Consider the following 27989-nt stretch of genomic DNA (forward strand, 5'->3'; position numbering starts at 1 on the left):
GAAATTCAAATTTTTTTTAAAAAATCTGAAATCCCAAACATTTAGGAAAAAAGGATATTCAACCTGTACTATTACTTCAGTTACTGTTACACTATGTCGTGGTTTCTTATACTGGGACTTTGTTCCTTCCCATGCATAAATGTCGCAAATAAATAAATGTCGCAAATAAATAGGTGATACTGTAGTCAATGGCTCTTAATTGGAATTCTTGTCCTCTTTGATTCTCTAAAATAAATGTTATCTCTTGCTTTTATTTAGATGTGTGTGGGGTCTTTCTTTTGCTATAAAAACATGGGATAGAGGAGTAGAATCTAGTGAGTATTGTCTCTGAAAAGCCCTCCTGAAATTTTTCTCATTCCTGTAACCCTTTTTAACAGAACAAGCTCAGGACTTAAAACACACAATCCTAAATCTGCTCCATTCTTTCACTGCTTCAAAGTGGAATCCACTATCTTTGGAGTTAGATTAATCCTGACTCTCTTTTAATCTTGTTTAAAGCACTGCAGCAAAGTGAAGAAAAGGTATTTCCCAGACAATCCTTCACCACCACCCCCATGTTAAACATACAGCTGTTGCTTGGATCACTTCCAGACAAGGCTTTTGTCATGTAGACACCCTGTCTCCTTCACATAATTTGAGGAAGGTTCACATAACATCACCTTCCATTTGTAACCCTCCCCCATGCCTTCCCACAATTTCTTCCAGGTTTTTTCTTAGCACCAAAAAATTAAAATCAGGAGAGAAAGATGAAATGGCTGCATACCATCTTTTGATTAGTACTAGTGGGAGTCCTCAGGAAACATTACTAACACTATGTAACAAAATTATGGCCATGTTCCAGAAGCATTCTCTCCTATATTTTCACTCACATCTATAGCAGGCATCCCCAGAGGTTGTGAGGTCTGCTGGAAACTAGGCAAGTGGGGTTACGTATCTGTGGAATGTCAGCCATAGCAGAACACGTGATGAGCCAACCTGGACACAGCATATTATTTGAAAACACAGAAATGCTGGACCACTCTAACAACCACCGTGTCAGACCACACCGAGAAGCCACTGAAATCCACTAGCATGTGGACAATTTCAACAGAAAGGAGAAAACCATGAAAATGAACAAAATCTAGCTACCAGTATTTTTTTAAAAAACCTCTAAAATCAGGAAAGTAAATAATGAACAACAGTCATAAAACAGGGGAATTCCAGACAGGAAACAATCAGGGCAAGCTAACACTTCCCAACAAAGGATGCCCTCACAGGAAGCAGACAGGCGTTGAAACTATTCAGTGCTAATCAAGGTGGCCAATGGCAACATTCACACTTGCCTCAAACAGACACGGGTTTTTTCTCCCACCCTGGACATTATTCCACTGATATATAAACCCCACTTGCCTAGTTTCCAGCAGACCTCACAACCTCTGAGGATGCCTGCGATAGATGTGGGCAAAATATCAGGAGAGAATGCTTCTGGAACATACATCCTGGAAAACTCACAGCAACCCAGTTATGGGGGAGGTTATTCAAAGGTTTAAAAATGGCTGGAGTTACACTTTTTTTTAAAAAAAGTTATTGTTTCAACTTACATACAAATTCAACTTAATAACAAACTTACAGAATCCAGGAACTGCCTGTAGATAGAAAAATATTTGTAGCAGATACATGAGTTACACACACACACACACACACACATAGTTCTCTTTCTCCAATACTTTGAAGAATTGGGGCTCCTCTAATCTCAAGCCCATGAACACAACTCTTCTCCTTTTATGTGAGAAGAAAGGCCTGTGCTGTCACGTCCACACCAGTTAGTCTTTAGCATAAATGTTCTTTGATGGACAGCCCAGATCCCATCAGTGGCTCACTGAAGAAAAAAGATCCCGGCAGTCATAACTCATAATAATAATAATAATAATAATAATAATAATAATAATAATAATAATAATAAAGCTGATAAGGAGAAGACCTGGCTCTGGCTCACGAATGGGACCCTGAAGAAGGAGACAGAAGGCCTGATCCTTGCAGCCCAGGAGCAAGCCATCAGGACAAAATGCAATCAAGGCCAAGATCGAAAAATCAGCTGATGACCCAAAATGCAAACTCTGCAAGGAAACCGACAAAACCATTGATCATATCCTCAGCTGCTGTAAGAAAATCGCACAGACAGACTACAAACAGAGGCACAACTATGTGGCCCAAATGATTCATTGGAACTTATGCCTCAAGTACCACCTCCCAGCAGCTATCAGGTTCTCAAGATTGAACTTCAAAGACTCTGGCAGAAACCAGTGCAGGTGGTCCCGGGGGTGATGGGCACATTGGGTGCTGTGCCAAAAGATCTCATCCGGCATTTGGAAACAACAGACATTGACAAAATCATGATCTGCCAACTGCAAAAGGCCACTTTACTGGGATCTGCACCCATCATCTGAAAATACATCACACAGTCCTAGACACTTGGGAAGTGTTCGACTTGTGATTTTCTGATATGAAATCCAGCATATCTATCTTGTTTGCTGTGTCATACAATTTAATAATAATAACTTTATTTTTATATCCTGCCTCCATCTCCCCAATGGGTCTCGGGACAGCTCACATGGGGACAAGCCCAATCAATATAGATTAAAACATAGAATACTCATGAATAGATTTCCTTGATATAAACAGTTACGGATTAGAAGGATGACTTTCCATCTAATGTCTGACAAAGTTCAACCTTTTATTAATTATTGGAATAAAGATAAATGAATTGAACTGATTAGTTTAGATCAAGCATGGGCAAATTCGACCCTCCAGGTGTTTTGGACTTCAACTCCCACAATTCCTAACAGTTGGTAGGCTGTTAGGAATTGAAGTCCAAAACACCGGGAGGGCCAAAGTTTGTCCAGACCTCATTTAGATTCTCTGAATATCAAATAATGAACTTTGTTCTGATGCTTGGTATTAGTGTATTATGTGTGTGTGTTTAATAAAATATAGCATGAAGGAATGTTTCAAGTATTTCTATCTATATGACAAGTTGTACAAGAAAAGGAAATATTGAAAAAAAGTAAAGATTTTAAAACTAAAACATTTTAAGGGTGATGCATTGATCAAGCAAAATTTCTTCAAATACTAAAACAAAATCTGTACATTTGATTAACTCATGAATCAAGGACTATGTCACTCTATGAAGTCAACGATGTCTCTGCCAAATAAGTGAAAATTAGCAGTGATTGAATGTCTCTAGCCAAGACATTAAAGGCTTTGCTTATTTGATGATTTAGCTCTTGTCAGTTTTCAGAATTAGAAAAAGACTTTCCAGTTTAAAGTGTGAAGCTGGGGATTTCCTTGTTCTGGAATGTAATTAAACAGAGAGCTGTGGGATTTCTGAAATTAAGCAACAGATTAGTGTTATTAATTTTGTAGTTCTAATTATTTTAATATTTTTGATTCTTATAGCAAGGGAGGCTGAAGCACCAGCTGGAGTTGGAATAGTTTCCAGAAGTCTACCTGAGGCCTCTTCTGAAGTTCAAGAACAGGATGGGAAGGTGCCACCAATGACATTGTTTAATGCAGTATAAAAATTGAATGCTAAATACTCGTGCTGATATTAACTTTTTGCATTTTTATGCATGAAGTTAATTCCCATAGGATTGATGCAGCTTTAATCCTAGTCCTCTTTCCCTAGAAAAAGCTTACTTCTGAGTAAGCACAGGGTTACACTGAACAGCACCCAGTCAAGAATTCCAGACCTGACAGAGGTGACCTTGGGCTCTTGGGAATCAGCACAGCCTTCTGTGTTGAAGTTGTTTATTTGTATTGGCTTGCCTTTCTCCTGTGGCATGAAGAAGTGTGTAAAATATGGGGTAGTGAGAAAAAATGAAATGCAGGTATAGGACAGGCCGACACCTGGCTCAACAACAATTCATGTGATGAATATTGTGGAGTCTTAGTAGACAGCAAGTTGACCATGAGCCACCAATATGACACTTACTTACTTACTTACTTAGACGATCCCTCATTGTCTGAATATGATGGCCCTACAAGTGTAGTGTCATAGTGGTGGGTACTGTCAAGACCCAGGCTGCAGAGCACCAATAACCATGTGCAGAGACCAGAATCTATCTAATATCTTTATTAAAGGAATATATAAAGTCAATAAAAACAGGTGAAGAATAAAGTTCAGAAGTAGACCTTTCAGGAAAGGTCAAATATAGTCCAGGAAATTAATGTCCAATATGAGATATTAGAGTCCAAAGTTATAATCCAATAACCGAAACACACACTCTGCCGAGCAAAGTGTGGGGAAATGACAGGGTCCTTTAGTCCAATAGAGCTTGACAACAAGGCTGGAGAGCAAACTAGATTCTTGGCAAACAAGGCTTGATTCGAGGCAACAAGAAGCAGGAGACGAGAACAGGGTCCGTGGCGAGGTCCGTGGCAAGGTCCGGGGAACAAGGCAGGGTTGGAACAAGAACAAGGTCCTGGAAACAAGGAACAGGAGTAGCGTAGTCCACACACGATCTCACTCCCGAAGCTGACGAATTGACTCCGCAAGGATCTCCTTGCGGGTAAACACCTATATAGGATCTTGTTTTCCCGCCAAGGAACACTTTCCCTGGGGAACAAGAAGTGAAACCCATACTGTGTCCAGATGCATGACTCCTTAAAATTTCCCAAGGGAAACAGGCTTAATCAGCTAATTGTCTGGCAGCAATTCTGGCGCTTCTGCGATTCGCCTCCCTAGCGCCTCTATCTCGATTATAATTATCCCGGCGAGAAAACGGGGGAGATATCTGCTCAAGGCTTGTTTGGCTGACTTCTTGTGGGCAAACATCTTGCAGGTGCAAGGGCTCCAATTCTGGCTGAAACGGTGGGAAACCCAAGTTTTCCTCTTCATCTGCCACAATAGTACTAGGAACGGGACTACATGGCCCATGAGTCATCACAGGTACGTAGGTGTCTGTGGAGTCCTATTCTTGACCCGCATGTTCTTCCGCAGTGAGGGCATTGGTTTTCAGATGGAAGGCGGTCCCGGTCAGGGTTGGTTTGATGCACCTTCCTCTTGGCATGTTTCTCCCTTTCGCCCTCCATTTGTGCCTCTTCAAATTCCACAGCACTGCTGGTCGCAGCTGACCTCCAGCTGGAGCACTCAAGGGCCAGGGCTTCCCTGTTCTCAGTGTTTATGCCACCGTTTTTGAGGTTGGCTTTAGGCCCATCTTTAAATCTCTTTTCCTGTCCACCAATATTATGTTTTCCATTCTTGAGTTGGGAGTAGAGTAGCTGCTTTTGGAGACGGTGATCTGGCATTTGGACAACATGGCCAGTCCAGCGAAGTCGATGGCATAGGAGCATCGCTTCAATGCTGGCGGTCTTTGCTTCTTCCAGCACGCTGACATTTGCCCATCTGTCTTCCCAAGAGATTTGCAGGATTTTTTGGAGGCAACGTTGGTGGAATCATTCCAGGAGTTGAGTGTGACGTCTGTAGGCAGTCCACATTTTGCAGGCATATAACAGGGTTGGGAGGACAATAGCTTTATAAGCATGCACCTTGGTATCCCTATCTCAAATGATCCTCAAATGCTAAGAAGCCAATGGGATTTTGGGCTACATCAAAAGGACTATAGGGTCTAGATTATAGTGCCCTTCTTTTCTGCCTAGATCAGCTCTCACCTGAAATAATACTGTATCCAATTCTGGGCACCACAATTAAAGAGGGATATTGACTCTATACTGGAACATGTCCAGAGGATGGCAACCATAATGATCAAAAGTCTGGAGAACTTGCCCTATGAGGACAGTTTAAAGACTAAGTATGTTTAGCCTGCAGAAGAGAAGGTGGAAAGGAGACATGATAGCCATGGTTAAATATTTGAAAGGATCTCCTAAGGAAGAGAAAGCAGGCTTGTTTTACGTTGCCCTGAAGAATAGAACTCAATGGAGTAATGGGTTCAAATGACAAGAAAGGAGATTCAACCTAAACATTAGGAATAACTTCCTGACTGTAAGAGCTGTTCAACAGTGGAATGCTCTGCCTCGGAGTGTGGTGGAAGCTCCTATCTTGGAAGGTTTTAAATGGAGGCTGAATGGCCATCTGTCAGGGGTGCTTTGATTGTATTTTTCCTACAAGGCAGGGCGTTGGACTGGATGGTCTCTTCCAACTCTATGATTCTATGAAATGGCCATGTGTATAAGTCCATTCCTTAAATGCTGTTTGGGCGCTTAACTGGGAGAAGCAATACTAGACACTCAGGTAGCAGCTGCTAGGAGACAGCAAGCATTGTGTTGTAAAAAAGATTTGTTTCCCTTTTTTTCTTCGAAGCCCTTCTGCTACTTTCAAGTGTAATGGGGGTGGAGGAGAGGATATCCCATTGCCAATGTTAAATCTAATTGCCAACCCAGTCTCCTTGTGTACATGGAAAATGAGAGAATGCTGTCTTGTTTTTCCATTCAGGCAACCTAGTACGTATCTTAATTAATCATGTAGATGGAGGGAAAGAAAAAAAGAAGAAAAAAGTACTTTTTTTTCTCTACAGTTCAGTTGCCCCCCACATACCACCCCCCCATCATACGCCTACAGAGAAACAAACCCATACTTTTCATATCTACAGATGTTAAAGTGCTTACTTGTATAAATTTGATGTATCTCTGCAGCTGTGCTGGAGGTTCCCTCTGAGCAGTGCTTTTTCATCCCGGCATGAGGGAGAGCACTTTTTGTTAACTCCTGCTGCCAGAGATGTAGAGAGACACTCAAGCAGCATGCTGTAGTCAGTCGTGATGCAAGCATGTGAATATCATACCCTTCCTTTGTGGTTGCTCATTACATCATGTGCTGTGGAAAGGGAAACCACATTGCCTCCACCACGAAGACCACAGGAACATTTTAGATTGCAAGAGGGCTCAGGAAGCACCCTTGCTGCTTACAGTCCATTGATGTGCCTGTTCCTCTCTATGTTAAAGCCTGGAAAAAACAATGCATGCAAACATACCTACAGTGAATGCATTGGCCCTACTAGACCCCACATTATCATCAAGATGCCTCCTGCCTCAATTCCCGGAATACTTTTGGTACCATGGTGTTCTTTTGTGAGGCAAAAGAAACGAAATGCTTAAGGAATAAGTACAAGTGCAAAAATAAATATATGCAAAGATAGGCATCTTGGCAAAAGCATTTGAAAGTGATGCTGTCTATATCACTGCTTCTTAAACTGTGGGTCCTGGCCCAAAATGAGGTCTCCTTAGCTCAATCATGGATTACCCACAAAATTGGCAACAGTAAATGTTTTCTGAATGCTACCTAGTGGCAATTTTAGACATTTACACGAAGTCAAAAATTAGCATAGAACTTTTGTAGTAAATTTTAACCTTTTAGCACAACGCCAATACAACCAAAATCACGAAGTATCAACACAGAATAAGGAGCTCATCACATTGACAAAATTCCCCATTCTAGAACAGTTTGCCAATGCAGCCAGCACTGATCCCGCTGGATCCCATCACACGACGCACATCTACTTCTGGAAGAACTCCATACTGGCTGTATCGGCAAACTGTTCTAGGACGGGGAAATCTGAAGACAGGAGACTACCCATGTTCAGATTAAAAATGAAAATGCTGGGGACAGTACGAAAGCAAGCCTGAAAGGTATGCTTTCTGGGGTGTGATGGGCAAGCAGGTGATGTGGGGCACTGGGTGATGGATTTGCCCCGTTGCCCCTATGGATTCCCCCACTATCCCTCGCATATGATGAGGTCCTAAGAGTTCAGTACAATGTGAAGCCAGGCATCTGAGGAGGGAAGTACTCAAAACATATGGAGAGCTATCTTGATGAAGTCAGTGATACTAAATCTTTTAACTCTGGAAAATAATATGCTGCATAATCACATTCCTGTCATAAACTTAGGTTTGGGAAACATTTACACTACAGTAGTTGGATTGACTAAATCAGTGGTTCTTAACCTATGGGTCCCCAGATGTTTGGGCCTTCAACTCCCCAAAATCCTATCAGCTGATAAACTGGCTGGGATTTCTGGGAATTGTAGATCAAAACACCCGGGGACCCACAGGTTGAGAATCACTGGACTAAATGGTTGGAAACTACTTGTGGAAAGCAGGTTTTTTTAAAAACTAAGTGCTAGGGTTTTTTCTGCCTAGAAATCCTTAAAACATGGTTCTCAACCTGTGGGCCCCCAGATGTTTTGGACTACAACTTCCAGAAATCCCAGCTTAAATATAGCTTAAGCATAACCTCTTCTTTGTTGAGATCCAAGTGCTTAGTGCTGCCTTGGAAACCCTAAATCAGTGATTCTCAACCTGTGGGTCCTCAGGTGTTTTTACCTACAACTCCCAGAAATCCCAGCCAGTTTAACAGCTGTTAGGATTTCTGGGAGTTGAAGGCCAAAACATCTGGGGACCCACAGGTTGAGAACCACTGCCCTAAAAGGATTTAGATGCATAGGGAAAATCAGGAGTTAGGCCTAGGTTGCCTAATTTTCAACCAGACAGGTTACATTAGTGTGTGCAGCAATGTTGCTATTCTTCAAGAGCTGTGTCATTCTTTTCCATCACATACCCGAAGAAAATAATTAAAAATAGCCACATGGACTGAGGAGATAGTTAGGATGTTATAAAGTAAATTATAATTTTAGGTAGAGATTTTAATAGCAGATGGCTTAACATTATCTCATTTCATGATCAACCAATCCTGCTTTGCTTTCATAATAAGTACAGAATAGAGCAATATTTTCATTTTACTGAAGACCAAGAAACATGCTTCTTTATGGTTAGTGGTGTAGAGAACATTACAGACAAATGAATGTTCAAGGAGCAGACTAATTCATGTTTGTAATAAATATTCTAATATAGTAGGGCCATGTATTATGCAATTGAATTGGCTCCAGGACTTTTAGTGTAATATAATTTTCACAGAATATTTGGAGCACTTCCCTGCAGTCAGGATACCTTTGTGTACTGAAAATTCTATATAGTACACAGTCAAAATATTCCTTCCCCGCACTGACCTGCTGCCCTGTGGATAAGAGAGTAGCTCAAGAGAAGACTCACATATTGGGGCACAGTCTGCCTCTATTGGGCTCCCAAAAGTCTCCCTTACCCTGGGTGCCAAAGCCCAGCTGTGTGGAGCCACAGGCTTCTCTCTGCTGAGAAAGGAGTTTATCGGCTTCCTCTGGGGAGATAAATAAATATGAATCCTTCTTCTGCAAACTAAAACACAGTTCTGGATCAGGAAACAGAGATGTGCTTCAGTTGTGTCTCTCCATCGAGAAAGGAGATGGACTCACCAGCCGGAAGCACAGCCAGACTTCCATCATTTCTCTCAACAGAGGAAGAAGTTAAATTACCTTCCTGGTGAAGGTGGTTTTTCAAGGGTCATATTATTATGGCCGCTATTTATTTCAAGTTTATTTAAATAGCAAAGGGTGATTGTGATAATTAAAAGTCCACCCTCTATACAGGAAAGTTTAGATTGAATCGACTTTGGAGATCTCTTTTGTGGTTTTTACTTTGCCCAACTGCTTGAATTTTTGAGAGGTCCCATTTCAGAGGCAGGAATCATGGAGCCCTTTAGATGTTATTGAACCATAATGTCCAACATAGCCAATGATGAGGAATGCTAGAGGGTTGTGTGATTGCCAGCTCTGCGTTAAATTGAGGTTGTCATTGTGTGTCATGTCACACGCAAAGAAACAGCAACCCTTCCCCGAACCTAAGAAAGAAAGCAGGGAAATGGAAGGATGATATACCCATCTGCCCCACCTTGGCCACAAGACTGGGTTGCATGCTGCCTATGGAATAACTCAGCAGCACCAAAGAAAGGTCTCACGCTCTTTCTTCCAACTCCTTGTTGGTTTTCCTTTGTGAAGAAACCCGGAAGGAGAGGACAAGACTGTGAAAAGTAATTCCACTTGATGGGAGAGCTGAAGGTCTTGACTAGTGGACAGAAGTTTCTTCGCTGCGGCCTGAAGTCAGGTCTGCATTTTAGAAGAGCACTCTTCTGTGCGGGGCTTTTTGACAGTGGACAGCTTTGAAAATAATAAGTTGGGTGGGTCTGCTGTACAATTTGAACACAGATTAAGCAGCTTCATACCTGTTTAATGGAAATGGAGCCCAACCAAGAGATGCTCAAAACAACACTTTTGTGTGGGAGCCAACATTCAATTATCCGTGAATGCCTAGGAGCCAGCGGGGTTTGTAGGCCAGGAGGCTGCATATACCTGGCACCACAAAAACCAGCGTTCCAAAGGCCCCAGGGGAAAGCGATGACAAACCGATGAATTTCAGTCTCCTTGATTCCTTGTTTTGTTCTGTCGTTCCGCTTTATCTCATTTGAACATGTATTGCCTTGTATTCTTACAACTACTGTGAATGCTGTGTGTGGTGACACATTTGAGAGATTTGTCTCTCATCATTTTGCTATTTTCATTTTTTTAAAAGCTTATGTTCATTTCTGGTTCAGGATGAGAATAAGGCTCTCTGGATCAGGAAATGTAATTTGGAGTTGTTAATGTTCATGTCAATGGTTTCTCCTTTTTTGTTGTTACGTGCCATCAAGTAGACTTTAACTATCGTTATTATTATTAGTTTTCTGTGAGTTTTCCAGGCTGTATGGCCGTGTTCCAGAAGAATTCTCTCCTGACGTTTCACCTGCATCTATGGCAGGCATCCTCAGACGTTGTGAGGTCTCACAACTAAAAGTGAGGGCATAAATATGCCTAATGGCCAAACAATAAAGTGTCACCAACCAGATGATGATGATGATGATGATGATTATTATTATTATTATTATTATTATTATGTTTATCCGTACCTCACTTTTTCTCTCCACAAGGAGACTCAAAGAGGCTCATAGAAATGTTGTTGTTGATTTCAACTTCAAGAATCTCCCAGCCAGCATGGTCAATAGCTGCACTAGCTCCAAGATCCTGGGAGCAAGAGTCCTAAATTTGATTTTCTTCTTAGGTCCCTTCCACACTTTCCCTATATCCCAGGATCTTATACTAGATTATGTGCTTTAAACTGGATTATATGAATCTCCACTGCCAGATAATCTAGGATAAGAAGATAATTTGGGATCAGATTCTAGGTTATAGGGACAGTGTGGAAGGGGCCTCAGATAGAGAACTGCTTCATGCCAAGCTGGACAATTCCTTTACCTGGTGCAATAATTTCTAACTGGCAATAGCTATCTGACATCTTAAGCAGAGAAGGATCTTCCTCATCATCTGCATTCATACTCTTCCCTTCCTCCCCTCCCCCATGTAATTTTATTACAATTATAAATAGAAGAAAAGAAAAAAAAATCAAAGCAAAACTTAATTGAAGTAGATAGAACATATAAAATATTCAAGTGATTAATGAGTGTGTTTTCATTTCAACAGATAAGGCTTGCGGACAAACAATTCGTCAAGATCATACTTTATAATTGCCAGGAACATTTTTTTTCCTTCACAGAAACAGGTTCTTCTGGTATTTCATACATTCAGGTTGAGGATTATGTTTCTTTGCAAGTCAATGTGATGAAAGGAGACCATGTAGCCTCAAATGTATCTCCATTACTGCTGTCTTTCCTTTCCACACTACACAGATAGAACAATGTGATCTCCTTTTAACTTCCATGGCGGCATGCTATAGAATCCTGGAATTTGTAGTTTGCTCAGAAAGGCCCTATATTCCAAGATGTGATCCTAGGTTTTCTGTTTATCCCAGATTATCTGGCAGTGCAGACTCATATAATCCAGTTTAAAGCAGAAAACCTGGGATCAGATCCTGAAATATAGGACCTGTCTGGAAGGGCCCGCAAAAGGATCAGTAGAGCTCCCAGGCGGAGGATATTAAAGGCCTTCCTTTCATGGCCAATCCCATCGCTCCAAAATTGGAAAAATGGCAGTTCCTAGTGCTATGATAGTGTTGGGTGAAAAGGACTCCTATCTTCAACCAACGAATCAGTTTCTCCAGAACAGCCATTGACCAGATCCACTTTAACCCGAATCTAAGAGAAATATTTTCCAATACTTCCCATTTTTAGCTATTTCAGTTCTGCTTATTATGCAAGGAATCGTGACAAAAATGTGATTTTCATCTTCAAACACGGAGAGAAGTAAAAGAACATCCTTACACTTTTGGGATGGCTTGGGGAGGGAGGGAAATAATCTACCCCACTGGGGACAAATCCTTATGTACGAGGGTTGAATGAAAAGTAATGCCTCCACCTTCGTAACTCTTCAACAGATAGCAGTATTGGTATGTGGCAGGTACTGGCTTGTTCAGTAGACTCCTCTACAGTTCCATTTTGCAGAAAGCCTTAGCATTGAACAGTTGTGTTGTTAAAGTGTGAAGTATGGAACCCTGCACAGACGGTCGGTCAATGTGACTTAAGCAATGTGCAGTCACTGAATTCTTGACAGAAGAAGGTGTCAGCCCAAAGGAGATTCATCAGAGAATGCAAGCTGTTTATGGTGGTTGTGTTGATGTGAGTACTGTGCATCGTTGGGCAAGTAAGTTTAAAGATGTTGAGGTGGGAACATCTGACTTGTTGGACATAGGGTTGGACACAGGGCTGTAGCCAGAAAAAAATTTCGGGAGGGGTTTTGAGAATTTCGGGGAGGGGGTTGAACCCCTGACCTACCCGCCCCCCCGGGTTCAGACCTGTCAATATCTGCTTGATATAGCGCCTGGAGGGACTCTTAATGTTTTACATCTCATAGACTTAGCATGGGGATTTGGTTAACCAGTTAAAATTCATGAGTAAACCAGGTTTTTTTTTAACCTGAAAAATTTCGGGGGGGGGGGTTGAACCCCTAACACCACCACCCCCCCCCACCCCCCGCTACAGGCCTGATTGGACATCCTGTGACAGCAACCACCGAGTTTCACAAGCAAAAGGTTGACAGATTGATTCAGATCGTATCACTCAGAAATTTCAAGCATAATCAGCATTTCACAAGAATGTGTGGGTCACATTATTGCTTTGCTTGGCTATTGGAAGATCTGTGCATGATGGATACTGTGAGACACTGGTTGCAGAATCAGAGCGTTGACTTCTTCCATGATGGCTTTAGAAAACTTGTTCATCGTTGGCAGAAATGTAACCAATTGTCTGGTGGTTATGTGGAAAAGCGAATAGTGGTAGTTAAAGAGCACATTCTAAGGATTATTTCTCGTTTGATTTATTAAAATATTCTCATCCAAATCTAAGTAACGAAGGTGGAGGCATTACTTTTCATTCAACTCTCATATATGGGGAATGTTTAATGAGTGTTAGATACTCCCCTAAACTATAAGCCCTGATCTTTTTAGCAGAAAGTGTTTATAGGACCGAACCTAGGATATGGCATGCAGGGCCCTTCCACACAGCCATATAACACAGAATACCAAGGCGGAAAATCCCACAATATCTTCTTTGAACTGGATTGTTTAAGTCCACGCTGCCATATATTCCAGTTCAAAGCAGAAAATATGGGATTTTATTCAGCTGTGTGGAAGGGGCCTCACACGTGCTTCACTATGAAGCCGTACAGCACCTCTTCTTATGATCACATTTCTTCTTAAGGTCCCACCAGCAAAAAGTTTTAGAGTTTCAAAGACTGGATGAAGCCCTGCCTCCAAAAACAGCTCCCCCTTGGCAATGGTTGTGTTCCCCGCTCCTTCTTCAGGCTTCCTTTTAGCAGGATTCTGCTGCAGAGCGGTGAATTTGGAAGCCTCTGCCCATAGATGTTTCTGTCATCAGTTTTCAATTATGTCTTTCCCTCCTTCGTCTGTCAGTGCCTCATTTGCTCATTTTCCTTTCACTACAGCTTATTACCAGAGGGAGAAAGTGTTATGCAATAATGAGACAGCCGGAGTAGAGAGAGGAGGAGACAGTCTAGCGGCCCTTGTATTTAGGATCGGGAGCTGGCAAGTCCTAAGATTTAATCAGATGTAGATCTCCCTTGGAGCCATGCCTCCTCTCCATGCAATGCCCTTACTAGATCAGCTGGTTCGACAGAAAGTTTTGGACAGGATAGTTTCTCCCTAACCAAGCACTTACTCTAGCAGGGCAATTAAAATGAGAGCTGGGATGTGAGTTTCCTATACATAAACCATACCGAGTTAGAATTAATGTTTCTCTATCGGAACGTCAGCCTAATTGAAATGCTAAGGTACCGGCTGATGTGGAAAGTGAAAAAGGAACAGCTATTTGTATGCTAATGCAGCCACTCTTCCACATTTGTGAATTTGATTATTCAAATATTTAATTAAATTAATAATAATAATAATAATAATAATAATAATAATAATACACATTATTTATATTCCGTTTTCTCTCCCCAGAGGGGCTTAGAGTTGATTACAGAGTATACATATAAGTAAAACATTCAGTATCTTTTAATACAGTGAATAACAACAACATACTATACACAGGCAAAGGTAAAGGCCTTCCCCTTTCATCTCCAGTGTTTGGAGATGATGCTCAACTCCAGCCATGGGGAGGTGCTCTTGTTCCATTTTTCCATGCCAAGGAACCTGTTGTCCGTTGACATCGCTGATCACATTGCAGCATGTCTGCATGGGCACCTTTTTACTTTTCCTGCTGAGGCATTACCTATTAATCTACTCGCACTGCATGCTTTCAAACTGCTACGTTGGCAGAAGCTAGGGCTCACAATGGGAGCTCACCCCAACTCGCCGCTTTGAACTGCCAACCCTCCGGTTAGAAGATTTCCTGCAGTTAGTGATTTAACCTGCTGTGTTACTGTGGCCCCTTTTGAGAAATCTCTAGGCCCTCCAGTGCAACTCCAGCAGAAGTTGTGTTGGAGGACCTAGAAATTGACATTTGTTCCACTTTCGTGGGGGTCTCACCCCAGCAAATGTGGAGGGCTGACAGTGGGATGAAACAGCATGTGGTGAAGTTAAACATGTAGCAAAATTAAAACAATATATTTGCTATGAATCTCTGTTTCACAAGTAACAGCAAAAGGTATGAATGAAAATATTCCATTACTATATTGGTGCAAACACTTTGCAGTTCCACTTTGCAGTTGGGATGGCTTTTTCAATTACTCCCCATTCTTTATGTCAGGGCGGGCAATTCACAGCACTGCAAGTATGGATTTCAACTACCAATAGTGTGGGATGATGGGAGCTGCAGCTAACAACACTTGGGTCTCTTCTACACTGCCCTATATCCCAGGATCTGATCCCAGATTATTTGTTTATCCCAGATTATCTGACAGTGGAGACTCATATAATTCAGTTCAAAGCAAATAATCTGGGATCAGATCCTGGAATATTGGGCAGTGTAGAAGTGGCCTTGGATAACCACAGACGCTTGCTGCTGTTTCATGTGTCCAGTTTCCATTTCTAGGGGCTGTTAGATACAAGGCTGTGTAGTGTTTTGTCCAGTACAGCTGCAGCAAAAGGAACTGGACATTGCTATAAAGACTGATAGACTTGCTTCTTCTTTTTTTAAAGGAACTCCTCCAGACTCAACAAAATGGGAACAAGAATGGCTTCAAAACCAAACAAAATACTGCAGGTAATTTTTCACAGATGTTATCTTCTAGTGTTAATGCTTGCTCTAAGTACAACAGCGATGACTCATTCACGTTTCATGTTTTGTACACCAGGAAATGGGAGCATTTCTGTTGAATTCAGAAAAAGGAATCAGCAGAGCCAAGGTGGTGCCTGTACAAACAACAACCAGCTGCAAACCGAGGAGGAAAGGGAACATTTCACCTTGCCACAGACACAGAAGCTAAAACAGCAGATCAAGGATGACTTTAAGCAAGGTATTCGGGTGGAGCTTCTTACCTACTTGGATACTAAGATTAAATCTTCACCAGCTCTGTTTATGTGATTATTTCGCCTCTTCAAGGCTGCTCCAGAAAGTGACTTCATTGGATATTTGGTTGGGCCCTGAACAGTTAAATAAAATTGTCAATATTCAGGTCCTGTGTCTTCGGGGTTACATTTCCACCCTTGTCTTGAGTGTGCTGTGTGTTGAAGGGCTCTCCATGTCCTGGAACAAGCACTGGTGCCAGATATAATCTCAACAGGTTCCCCAAGCATTGCCATTAGAAACACCATTTTGTGCAGCTGTATGGACTAGGTGCATTATAATGAGCACACTTCAGTCTCATGATCTGTTAATTTCTTCCGCTTGGATTTGATGCAGGTTAAGAAAGACATATCTAATGAATTGATGGAAAGCCACATAAACATTAAAATTGGTGCTAAGTTATAATTACAGGTGGGAGGACTAGAAGTTGCACATCTTTATTATTATTATTATTATTATTATTATTATTATTATTATTATTATTATTATTATTATTTGCCAGAGCAAAGGCATAAACCAGTACAGGTGGTCCCAGTGGTAATTGGCATACTGGGTGCCATGCCAAAAGGTCTCAGCCAGCATTTGAAAACAATAAACATTGACAAAATCATGATCTGTCAATTGCAAAAGGCCACCTTACTTGGATCTGTGCGCATCATTCGAAAACACATCACACAGTCCTAAATGCTTGGGAAATGTTCGACTTGTAATTTTGTAATACAAAATCCAGCATATACATCTTGTTTGCTGTCTCATACTGTGTTTTTGTGTCAGTAAAATATAATAATAATAATAATAATAATAATAATAATAATAATAATAATAATAATAATAATAATAGGTAAAGGTAAAGGTTTCCTCTGACGTTAAGTCTAGTCGTGTCTGACTCTGGGGGTTGGTGCTCATCTCAGTTTCTAAGGCAAAGAGTCGGCGTTGTCCGTAGGCACCTCCAAGGTCATGTGGCCAGCATGACTGCATAGAGCGCCGTTACCTTTCCACCGGAGCAGTACCTATTGATCTACTCACATTTGCATGTTTTCAAACTGCTAGGTTGGCAGAAGCTGGGGCTAACAGTGGGTGCTCATTCCGCTCTCCGGATTCAAACCTGAGACCTTTTGGTCTGCAAATTCAGCATCTCAGCGCTTTAACACACTTCGCCATCGGAGGCCCCAATAATAATAATAGTTTATATATATTCTGCCCTTCTCCCCGAGGGAACTCAGAGCGGATTCTAGCATATATAAACAGACACAGGCAAACATTCAATGCCTTATTGCAAATACAATGAAATACAAAGGCAAAGGCTTCTCCTTTCATCTCCGGCTCTGGAGGCTGTGCTCATCTCTGACTCTGGGGGAGGTGCTCATCTCCATTTCCAAACTGAGGAGCTTGTGTTGTCCACAGACACCCCCTTGTTGTGTGGCTGGCATGAATGCATTGAGCTTCCTTTTACCTTTCCCGTCAAAGCGATACCTATTGATCTACTCACATTTGCATGTTTTTGAACTGCTAGGTTGGCAGGAGCTAGGGCTAACAGCGGGAGCTCACCCCGTCCCACTGATTCGAACTGCCAACCTTCAGGTCAGCAGTTCAGCAGCACAAGGTTTTAACCCCTTGCGTCATATGTGAACTAAGACTTTTAGCATCTCACAGCTATGTGGTCAACGAGGAGTAGTTATCCCAGGAATGATTGTTCTAAAATGCTACTTTCCTAACACTTGCAACATGTGTGTTACTGCCTCCAGACAAGCTCTAAAAATTGTGAATGCTTTCAGTATACTGTGAAGAAATTTTATGTGCTAGTGTCATAGTTGCAGAATTCCTTTCTCTTCAATTGTAGTTGTGTTGACTTAAGCTTCCTCTGCTTTAAACTTACCTAGTTGGCAACCTTTAGTCAGAACTGACAAAGGACAGAATTGTTGAAAATTTTTGTTATGTGCCTTAAAGTAATATCTTACTTAATGGCGATCCTAAGCTGATATTTCATATTTAATTACTTTTTAAGGGGTTACTTTTTGCACAAAAACACTTTTATACCCAAACCCCATGTTTTGCATAAAACAGTATTTTGTTTGCAAAACAAAATCTCCCAAATGCAAACAAAAGTTGAAAAACCACCAATTCTTGTAATATTACTCAGCGGGAAAATATAGCTTTCGAAATCCTTTATTCTTACATGCGACATATTCCTGCTATATACACGTGTCCCTTTCCTGTTGTAAATGCTGTGCTGAATGTCATGGATGGTTTCTCCCTTTCTGGCTTCTGAAAGGATATTTGAAGTCTGGCCATCCATAATCATATTCCAGCAAGAATTCTAAAAATGGAGGGTCGCTCTTTATATAGAACAGAGGGTCAGTGACGAGCAAGAATGAAATCGCTGAGAGAGATATCTTTGTGCCGATGGGGAGAAAGATGTTATTCGGCTCTTGTGATGCTTCTTCCCCTTTGCCTTCGTGGTGCTTGCATAAGGTCTGCAGAGACTAGTGCTACGGTGCTTGAATCGTTTCCTCCGCCTCTCCCCGCTCCACCTGGTTTTCAGATCTTGGTAGTAATGTCGTATAATTTTATTATTTTTGCTTATGACCTTTCCAGAGCAGTGTCCTCTGGTTGTCTCTCATTTTCCCTCTCTGAAGCTTTACATTTGACAAAAACAGGATGAAACTTCAGGCTGGGAGTCAATGAGTTTTAACTAGGCCTATTTTGTCTACTGTTGGATCTTCACCCCTCCTTTCCCCACTAGTGGTAAATATCCTCTGTGGGGTGATGGGTATGTAACAACTTTGACATAGATGCAAAATACCGTATTTACTTGAGTCTAATGCGCCATCAAATCTAATACACACCTCAAAACCCTGAAATCCAAAAAAGTATTTACCATATTATGCAATTCTAATGCACACCCTAATTTTGGGAAGGTAATTCAGGGCCCGTCCACACAGTACCTTTATCCCAGGAGCTCCCACAGCAAACAGGAGGGTGGCCAGACGCCGTTTCCTGTAAACCCAGAAGCAATCACTACAAAAGGCAAAAACGCGAGATTTCCAGGTGCAGGAATGTCGCCATTTTTGGTCGAATATCTGGATCTTTACATGTCTTTATGTCTCTGCAATCAGAAATCACGGCAGTTTTTATCTGGGTTTTTCCTGGTTTTAGATGTTTGTTGCTGGATTGATCTATCTGTCCATTCCATAATAGTCCCATTGTTGTTGTCTTGTCATTTTATACCGCACTTTATTGTCCATTCAACTGTGAAATTTCCTTTCCCCATTTCGTAACACTCTGCACTTTGCCTGGGAACTACGACTTAGTCTCCAGTTTTTAATACTGTATCTTGCTTGTTGATTTTAATGACTGTTTTTATTGATGTTGATGTTTTTTACTGGGATAATTGTTGTATTGCTTTGTTACTGTTATTTGTTTGTTTTATCGGGCCAGGCCCCGTGTAAGCCGCCCCAAGTCCCTTTGGGGAGATGGGGCGGGGTATAAAAATAAAGTTGTTATTATTATTATTATTATTATTATTATTATTATTATTATTATTATTATTATTATTATTATTATTTTATTATTATGACACAGCAAACAAGATAGATATGCTGGATTTCATATCACAAAATCACAAGTCGAACACTTCCCAAGTGTCTAGGACTGTGTGATGTATTTTCGGATGATGCGTGCAGATCCCAGCAGGGTGGCCTTTAGCAGCGGGCAGATCGTAATTTTGTCAATGTCTATTGTTTCCAAATGCCGGCTGAGATCTTTTGGCACGGCACCCAATGTGCCCATCACCACCGGGACCACCTGCACTGGTTTCTGCCAGAGTCTTTGAAATTCAATCTTGAGGTCCTGATAGCGGCTGAGTTTTTCCTGTTGTTTTTCATCAATGCGACTGTCACCTGGGATGGCAACATCAATGATCCAAACCTTGTTCTTTTCCACAACTGTGATGTCTGGTGTGTTGTGTTCCAGAACTTTGTCAGTCTGGATTCGGAAGTCCCACAGTATTTTTGCGTGCTCATTTATTATTATTATTATTATTGACACAACGACGTTGTATGACACAGCAAACAAGATAGATATGCTGGGTTTCGTTTCACAAAATCACAAGTCGAACACTTCCCAAGTGTCTAGGACTGTGTGATGTATTTTCGGATGATGCGTGCAGATCCCAGCAGGGTGGCTTTTTGCAGTTGGCAGATTGTGATTTTGTCAATGTCTATTGTTTCCAAATGCCGGCTGAGATCTTTCGGCATGGCACCCAGTGTGCCCATCACCACCGGGACCACCTGCACTGGTTTCTGCCAGAGTCTTTGCAGTTCAATCTTGAGGTCCTGATAGCGGCTGAGTTTTTCCTGTTGTTTTTCGTCAATGCGACTGTCACCTGGGATGGCAACATCAATGATCCAAACCTTGTTCTTTTCCACAACTGTGATGTCTGGTGTATTGTGTTCCAGAACTTTGTCAGTCTGGATTCGGAAGTCCCACAGTATCTTTGCGTGCTCATTTTCCAATACTTTTGCAGGTTTGTGATCCCACCAGTTCTTTACTGCTGGGAGGTGGTACTTGAGGCATAAGTTCCAATGAATCATTTGGGCCACATAGTTGTGCCTCTGTTTGTAGTCTGTCTGTGCAATTTTCTTACAGCAGCTGAGGATATGATCAATGGTTTCATCTGTTTCCTCGCACAGTCTGCATTTTGGGTCATCAGCTGATTTTTCGATCTTGGCCTTAATTGCATTTGTCCTGATGGCTTGCTCCTGGGCTGCAAGGATCAGGCCTTCTGTCTCCTTCTTCAGGGTCCCATTTGTGAGCCAGAGCCAGGTCTTCTCCTTATCAGCTTTTCCTTCAATTTTGTCAAGGAACTTTCCATGCAATGTTTTGTTGTGCCAGTTGTCAGCTCTAGTTTGTAGTGTGGTTTTCTTGTACTGGTTTTTTGTCTGCTGTGCTTTGAGGAGTTTCTGATTTTTGACTTCAATCAAAGCAGGTTCTTCACTTTGCTTTACATATTCTGCCAGGGCATGTTCTTCTTCTTTGACTGCTTGTTTTACTTGTAGGAGTCCTCTGCCCCCTGATCTTCTAGGCAGATATAGCCGGTCAACATCACTGCGAGGGTGCAGTGAATGATGAATGGTCATGAGTTTTCTTGTTTTTCTGTCCAAATTGTCCAGTTCTATCTGTGTCCAGTTTATGATGCCAGCAGTATATCTTATGACAGGTATGGCCCAGGTGTTTATGGCCTTGATGGTGTTGCCTCCATTGAGCTTGCTTTTGAGAATTTTTCTGACCCTTTGTGTGTATTCTTTGCTGACTACAGTTTTCACATGTTCATGCTTGATGTTGTCCAGCTGTAATATACCCAGATATTTATAGGCCTCTGGCTGGTGACACTTTATTGTTTGGCCATTGGGCATATTTATGCCCTCACTTTCAATGATTTTTCCCTTCTTCCATGCCACTGTCGAACATTTGTCCAAACCAAACTCCATGTTGATATCAGTGCTAAAAATTCGGACAGTGTTGGTCAGAGACTGAATTTCAGTTTCTGTTTTCCCATATAGCTTCAGGTCATCCATGTACATCAAATGTGAAATTTTGTGAGAATTCTTAGATGTTTGGTAGCTGAGATTTGTTTTTTGTAAGATTGTTGACAGAGGGATCATGGCAATAATGAAAAGCAGAGGGGACAATGAATCTCCCTGGAAAATTCCTCTTCTGATGTTGACAAGTCCATAGCTTTCATTTCCAACAAACAGTTCAGTTTTCCAGTGCTCCATCATGTTTTCAATGAAGGTGCCAACATTTTTACAAATCCCGATGGCGTCCAGGCACTTGATGATCCAGCTGTGTGGGAGTGAGTCAAAGGCCTTTTTGTAGTCAATCCACATCATGTGAAGATTAGCTTTTCGGCTCTTACAGTTCTCCAGGATCATTTTGTCAGTCAATAACTGGTCTTTTGTGCCCCTGCTTTTCCGTTTGTTGCCTTTCTGTTCATCTGGCAAGATGTTTTTTTCTTCAAGATAGTCTTGAATTCTGTCAGCTATGATGCCAGTCAGTAGTTTAAACATAGTGGGCAGACACGTTATTGGCCTGTAGTTTCCTGGTGCTGCTCCTTTTGTTGGATCCTTTTGTATCAGGTATGTTCTTCCAGTTGTTAGCCATTCACTGATACTTCCTTTCTGCAGCATCTCATTGAATTGTTGGGCCATTTTTCCATGTAAACTAATCAGATGTTTGAGCGAAAATCCATGAAGTTGATCACTACCAGGCGATGTCCAGTTCTTGACTTTTTGCACTCGTTTGCTGATCATTTCAGTTGTTATTTCCATCAGTTCCATTTTGTTCTTCTTCTTCTTCTTCTTCTTCTTCTTATTATTATTATTATTATTATTATTATTTGTTCCTGATTGGTCAGTTCCTAAAAAGAAAGCAGTAGAAGGCAAAAACTTTGTCCTGGGAAGGGGAACTTTGTCCTTCACCAGTTTAATGTAGTTTGTGGCAGAAAAATGAAGTTCCTGAGGTGCAACAAGTATTTTCACATTAAATAGTATTTTATTTTATTTATTTATTTATTTATTTACAGCATTTATATTCCGTCCTTCTCACCCCAAAGGGGACTCAGGGCGGATCACATTACACATATAGGCAAACATTCACTGTCTTTTAACATAGAACAAAGACAAACAAACATAGGCTCCGAGCGGGCCTCGAACTCATGACCTCCTGGTCAGAGTGATTCATTGCAGTGATTCATTGCAGCTGCTCTCCAGCCTGCGCCACAGCCCAAGCCCAATGAAACATGAACAGACACTTTCAAACTAGGAACAGAATGCCATCATTACTATAATTAATACAACCTCTGAGGATGCCTGCCATAGATGTGGGCAAAACGTCAGGAGAGAATACTTCTAGAACATGGCCATACAGCCCGGAAAACATACAACAACCCTGTGATCCTGGCCATGGAAGCCTTCGACAACACATTACTATAATTACTTAGACCTTGTAGTCTGGCCATCTGTGCAGACAGATTTTGTGGTGTACTTGTGCCAGGGAACAACAGGATGATGTTGCTGGGTTATACATATCAGTTCCTCATTGGGTGTATGCTGACAACATGGATACAGTTTAGTGAATGGCAAAAACTTAGTACTGGCTGGAGGGACATGGATGTGATGGAGAGGAATGTAAATACTAAGAGCCAAGGTCATGCAGGTGGCTAATAGGAAAAGCCATGTATAACCCAGGAACAGCACCCTATTGTTCCATGCCACAAGTACACAACCAAATCTGTCTGAGCAGATGACCAGGCAGCCAGGCTCTAAAAATATAATGACAAAGTTCTGTTCCTGGCTTACAATTGTGTGTTCCTGTTTTATTGTGCAGTGCTGACTTGGGCAATAGTGGTCCTACCCCATGAGGTTTATTTGTGTGGCAAATACTTCATTAAATGTCTGAAGGACACAGTTTTTCTGGCTAGGACAAAGAACTGATCTTTTGCAGAGATCCCATTACCGTATATCTGCATATCCATATGGCCACATTCCGGAGCTTTTTTAAAAAAAAACTGATGAGGTTTCCAGCAGAAGTCCCACGTCGACCATCTTGGGAGCCTCTAAATCTTGGAACAAAGCAGCAACTTTGGACAATAGAGGCAGAAATTCCAGAACTAGCAGGTCTGTATGTGGACCTCTTCTGAAGTCCTGGGATTTTTTGCCCCTGTTTAAAATCCGTGATTTAGTGCTGTCTGGAAGCGCCCTCAGTCAAAAAAGGTGAGCATTAGAATTGAGTAAATATGGTATCTGGTCAATAGAACTGACATGTTCACAAATCAGCATGTTTTTGAACTGCATACACTTAATGGTGTTGGAATTCAACCCCACACTGCCCAAGTCTGCAACCCTCAATGAATAGTTAGTTAGCTTGGAATGTTTTTATTTCTTCTCCTCTCTGTTTCTGCTCTCGTTCTGATTGGTTGTATAGGATGGATACTTTGCATGTGCATAACTTTTGTCTTTGACTTTCTGTTTTTTGCATCTGAATGTGTGTTGTGTGTATTGAGACCGCTCTCTGTTTGTGTGTCGGGAGAGAGGTGTGCTTGGAGATTTTTCCCTCTCTTTTGAACCCTAGAGAGGTGTGTTACGGGTTTGTTGAAAAACAAACTGCGTGCAGTCCTGTCCAGACTTATCCAGTCTGTTGTTGTATCCACAATGAGCAAAAGAAAAACAAGCCACGAAAATGGAAGAGAAAATCAAAAATTTACTCTTAAGCAGCAGAGTCAAAAATCATAATAAAACTTCCAGCAACAAAACTCACATAAAGTCTCTTGCATTAAATTCATGCATCTTCATAGTAGGCTCTCAGCAAGTATTCAGTAAGTCCCCAAAAGACATTACAAACATTCCCAGATATACCCCATTCAGGGAGTGGCTCAAGCCTGTTAGCCCTGATTGTTCCAATTACTCAACCATGAGTTGTAATTGACCAGGTGTTTTTCTCTTAACACACACTTACACAAGTAGTGATCCCACAGAAACTTAGTCACATACATGCTTATACAGTAATAAGGTGGAGTTAGAGTACTTTATATTGTATTTAATGTTTGTATATTGTATATTGTTATTTTGTTTAACTGTTTTAACTGTTTTATTTTTTTATTTTATTGTACTGTGGTGTATTGGCATCGAATTCTGTCAGACTTGTAAGCCGCCCTGAGTCCCCTCGGGTGAGAAGAGTGGGATAGAAATTATGGAAATAAATAAAAGAATAAATAGAGTAGCTCAGACCCAGTTCTTTACTATGAAGAAATGTAATTATTCTTTTTGTAAATAAACCTTTTGTAATCATAAAGGTTGAACTCTGCATGTTTGCTTTCTAAGCTCTAAATTCTTTTCAGCCACAACACTCCACACTCTGCTTGCTGTGAGCTGATGCTCAACTATAAGTATCCTTGTATTGTCGAAGGCTGTGAGTCTTTCGGGCTGTATGGTCATGTTCCAGAAGTTTTGTCTCCTGACGTTTTGCCCACATCTGTGGCAGGCATCCTCAGAGGTTCCTCACAACCTCTGAGGATGCCTGTCACAGATGTGGGTGAAACGTCAGGAGAAAAAACTTCTGGAACATAGCCATACAGCCTGAAAGACTCACAGCAGCCTATAAGTATCCTGTTTGCATTTTTGGATGCTCTGCTGTTTTGAGGAATTTTCCCTAACAGAAAATCCTAACAAATGGTAGATGCACAAAACAACCCTACCCCTTTTTCTGGGAATAGGGGTGCAGGGCCCACACAAGAATGGGAAAACAGTGAATTTTAAAAAATGCTATTCTTTCAAAAAGAGAAATCGGCTCTCTAGAAATCCCTAAGTTTTCCCGTGTGCTCTGTTTCAAATGGAAATCAGGCTGGAGAACTTAAAGTGACTAGGAATAACCTAGGGAAAGAATCCACCAATAATCAAATATGCAAAAGTCAAGAGCAGAGATGTGGAGGGGCAATTGTATGATGACCACTATTTATTTGCAGTTTTGAACTGAAATCATGGAGGCCCTGTCCCAGAATCCCTCCCAAATCAAACAGAGTGAGTTTGTTTATTTTTCTGCTTTCATGAAAAGATATTCCACTTAGCTTCAAGGAAGATAACTCAGTTAAGGGCATGAGCATGTACCCCTAGGAAATTACTTTGATCATAATTTACTTGCTGAAAGTTTAAACAGACTGAGCAAAGGGAAATCAATCACAATATAGCCCTTGATGATTTCCACTTTGAGGAGTGGGAGATGCTGAGGACAAAATGATCAGAAAGCTGGTTGGTAGAAATAGGAAGGAGAAAACAAAGGCACGCTGCTTCCTGAACAGAACAGCTCAACAATATATATCTGCATCAGCTAGACCTAGATAGGTGAGTCCAGGGTTGTTAAAAGATTTCCCATTTTTGCAAGACCAACAGTGCTGCTCAGCTTTCTCAATTGGCTCATGAAAATTTTATCTTAGAGGGAAGAGGAAACGTATGAAGTGTTTTTCTTCCTACTACAGAGCCATAAAAAGTAAGTGTGCTACTCCAAGGTTCTCAAAGAATGACAGCTCCAGGAGTTCTTTAGGGGGAAAGTCTGTGACAGCTTTACAGCTGTCAGGCTGCAGTTCAATAAACATTTTGTGTGTGCATGTGTGTGCGTGTGTGTGCCTTCACGTTACCTGCTGACTTATGGCACCCCATGAATTTCACAGCTTCTTAGGGAAAAATACTCATAGGTGATTTTGCCCATACTTTCTTCTCAAATATAGCCCAGAGTACCTGGTATTCATTGGTTGTCTCCCAATATTAACCAGGGCTTACTCTCCTTAGTTTCCAAGATCAAACTATCTGGTATTTTTTTCCTGGTTTAGGTGCTCCAAAAACAGGGTGCATCTTACAATCTATGCACTTTAGATTTGCCAATTTTTGTTTTTATAGTGAAGTTTTTCTTACCTCTGGGAGAGGAAAGAGGAGGAGAAGGAGAGGCCCCTGCCCAAATGGCTCAGCCAACCCACATCATTTTGTCCTCAGCCTCAGCCAAATGGCTGTTGGTTTACCGGTCTGGATAAGCCAGTGGTTCCTAACCATTTTTTGACCAGAGCCCACTTGAACAGGGACCACTTTGACCAATGACCAGTCTCCAACATTGGTACCAAAAGGGTTAGGAATCAACTTTTGGTCAACTTTAGGTTCCGTTTGGTTATTTGAGGTGCTGATTCAGAAAATTGCATTCGCTAGACCACAAAAGCTCTAGTTTCTGATACAGAACATATGGTCTTGTAAATATGTTCAAAAATTTTGGGAAAATGTATTTCAAGAAATAAGGGGAATCCCCAAAACAGAAATAACTGGAACGCCTGAAATAGCACTGCTGTCGTTTATTGACAATAATGAAATATCAAAAGAGCTACATGAATGAATTGCCAATCTGGTACCAGCTGCAAGGTTCTTAATAGCCAAAAAATGGAAAGAAGGGGGAGAGTACCAATTGGAAGAACAGTATAGAGAGATCTAGGATATTGCAATAAATGATAAATTGACATGTAATATCAAGATTAAAAGAGGGTTATTGAAAAAAGATGATTTTGGGAAGATATGGGGAAAATTTATAGAATTCGTATATTTAGAAGGTAAGGGGAACAAACCTGTAATAGAAACAATGGAACTTTGGAAATAAGAATTGTAATTGGCTGGTTTGGGGTGAAGGGTCAGCACTAGGTGAGGGGAAACAAGGGGAAGGCAGATAGAGGTAAATACAGTAGAGTTTCACTTATCCAACATTCACTTATCCAACGTTCTGGATTATCCAACACATTTTTATAGTCAATGTTTTCAATACATCATGATATTTTGGTGCTAAATTCATAAAAACAGTAATTTCTACGTGACATTACTGCATACTGAACTACTTTTTCTGTCAAATTTGTTGTATAACCTGATGTTTTGGTGCTTAATTTGTAAAATCATAACCTAATTTGGTGTTTAATAGGCTTCTCCTTAATCTCTCCTTATTATCCAACATATTCGCTTATCCAACATTCTGCCGGCCCGTTTATGTTGGATAAGTGAAACTCTACTGTATAACAAATATGCAATAGAATTAGAGGATGAATATATTATAGAAGTCAAGACATAGATATTTCTGTATTACAATCTATTATGGGAAAGTGATACATACAAGAGAATGTGGCAATGTACTTGTTTGTGGGAATGGCATACCTGTATTATGTGTACTTGATTATTTCTAGTTTTCTTTTTACATTTTGTATGTCACTAAATCACTCAATAAAAACTTTGAAAAAAAAGGGGGAAAAAAGAACATATGCCATCCAGTAGTTGCCATCTGCTCGCCTGCAGAAAACCATATTCAATAATGTAGAGCTGATGTGGTCTATCCAATGAAATGGCCAACTCTGTGGAAAGGAGCAGAAATAAAATTAATAAAATAAAATAAAGAGGAAGGAGATTCGTAGACCGGATTTTTGTTCTCGTGGCCCACTATTGAGAACCAATGGGCTAAGCTAAGCGCTACTTTCTGCTTCCTCTGCCCCTCCAATGGGCCCATAGATTTAGTAGAATAGCTTCATGCAAACAAGACTTTTGGATTGAAACAAAAGCAAAGCATTGCACATGCAGAAGAAATTCTAAAAAATATTCCAAAAAAATAT

At 41.0% G+C, this 27989-nt stretch overlaps 1 protein-coding gene across 2 annotated transcripts in view; it reads left to right on the top strand.

Annotated features, from left to right (window-relative positions):
- Positions 1-27989, top strand: part of kiaa2012 (KIAA2012 ortholog) — a 125798-nt gene that overhangs the window by 63836 nt on the left and 33973 nt on the right. For both annotated transcript variants that reach the window (XM_062962036.1, XM_062962038.1), the window contains exons 11-13: positions 3436-3524; positions 15445-15508; positions 15600-15761. In XM_062962036.1, the coding sequence (XP_062818106.1) occupies positions 3436-3524; positions 15445-15508; positions 15600-15761 (315 nt within the window). The remainder of the gene's footprint in view (positions 1-3435; positions 3525-15444; positions 15509-15599; positions 15762-27989) is intronic.

The sequence above is a fragment of the Anolis carolinensis genome, chromosome 1, assembly GCF_035594765.1.
Source record: "Anolis carolinensis isolate JA03-04 chromosome 1, rAnoCar3.1.pri, whole genome shotgun sequence".
NCBI lineage: Eukaryota > Metazoa > Chordata > Lepidosauria > Squamata > Dactyloidae > Anolis > Anolis carolinensis.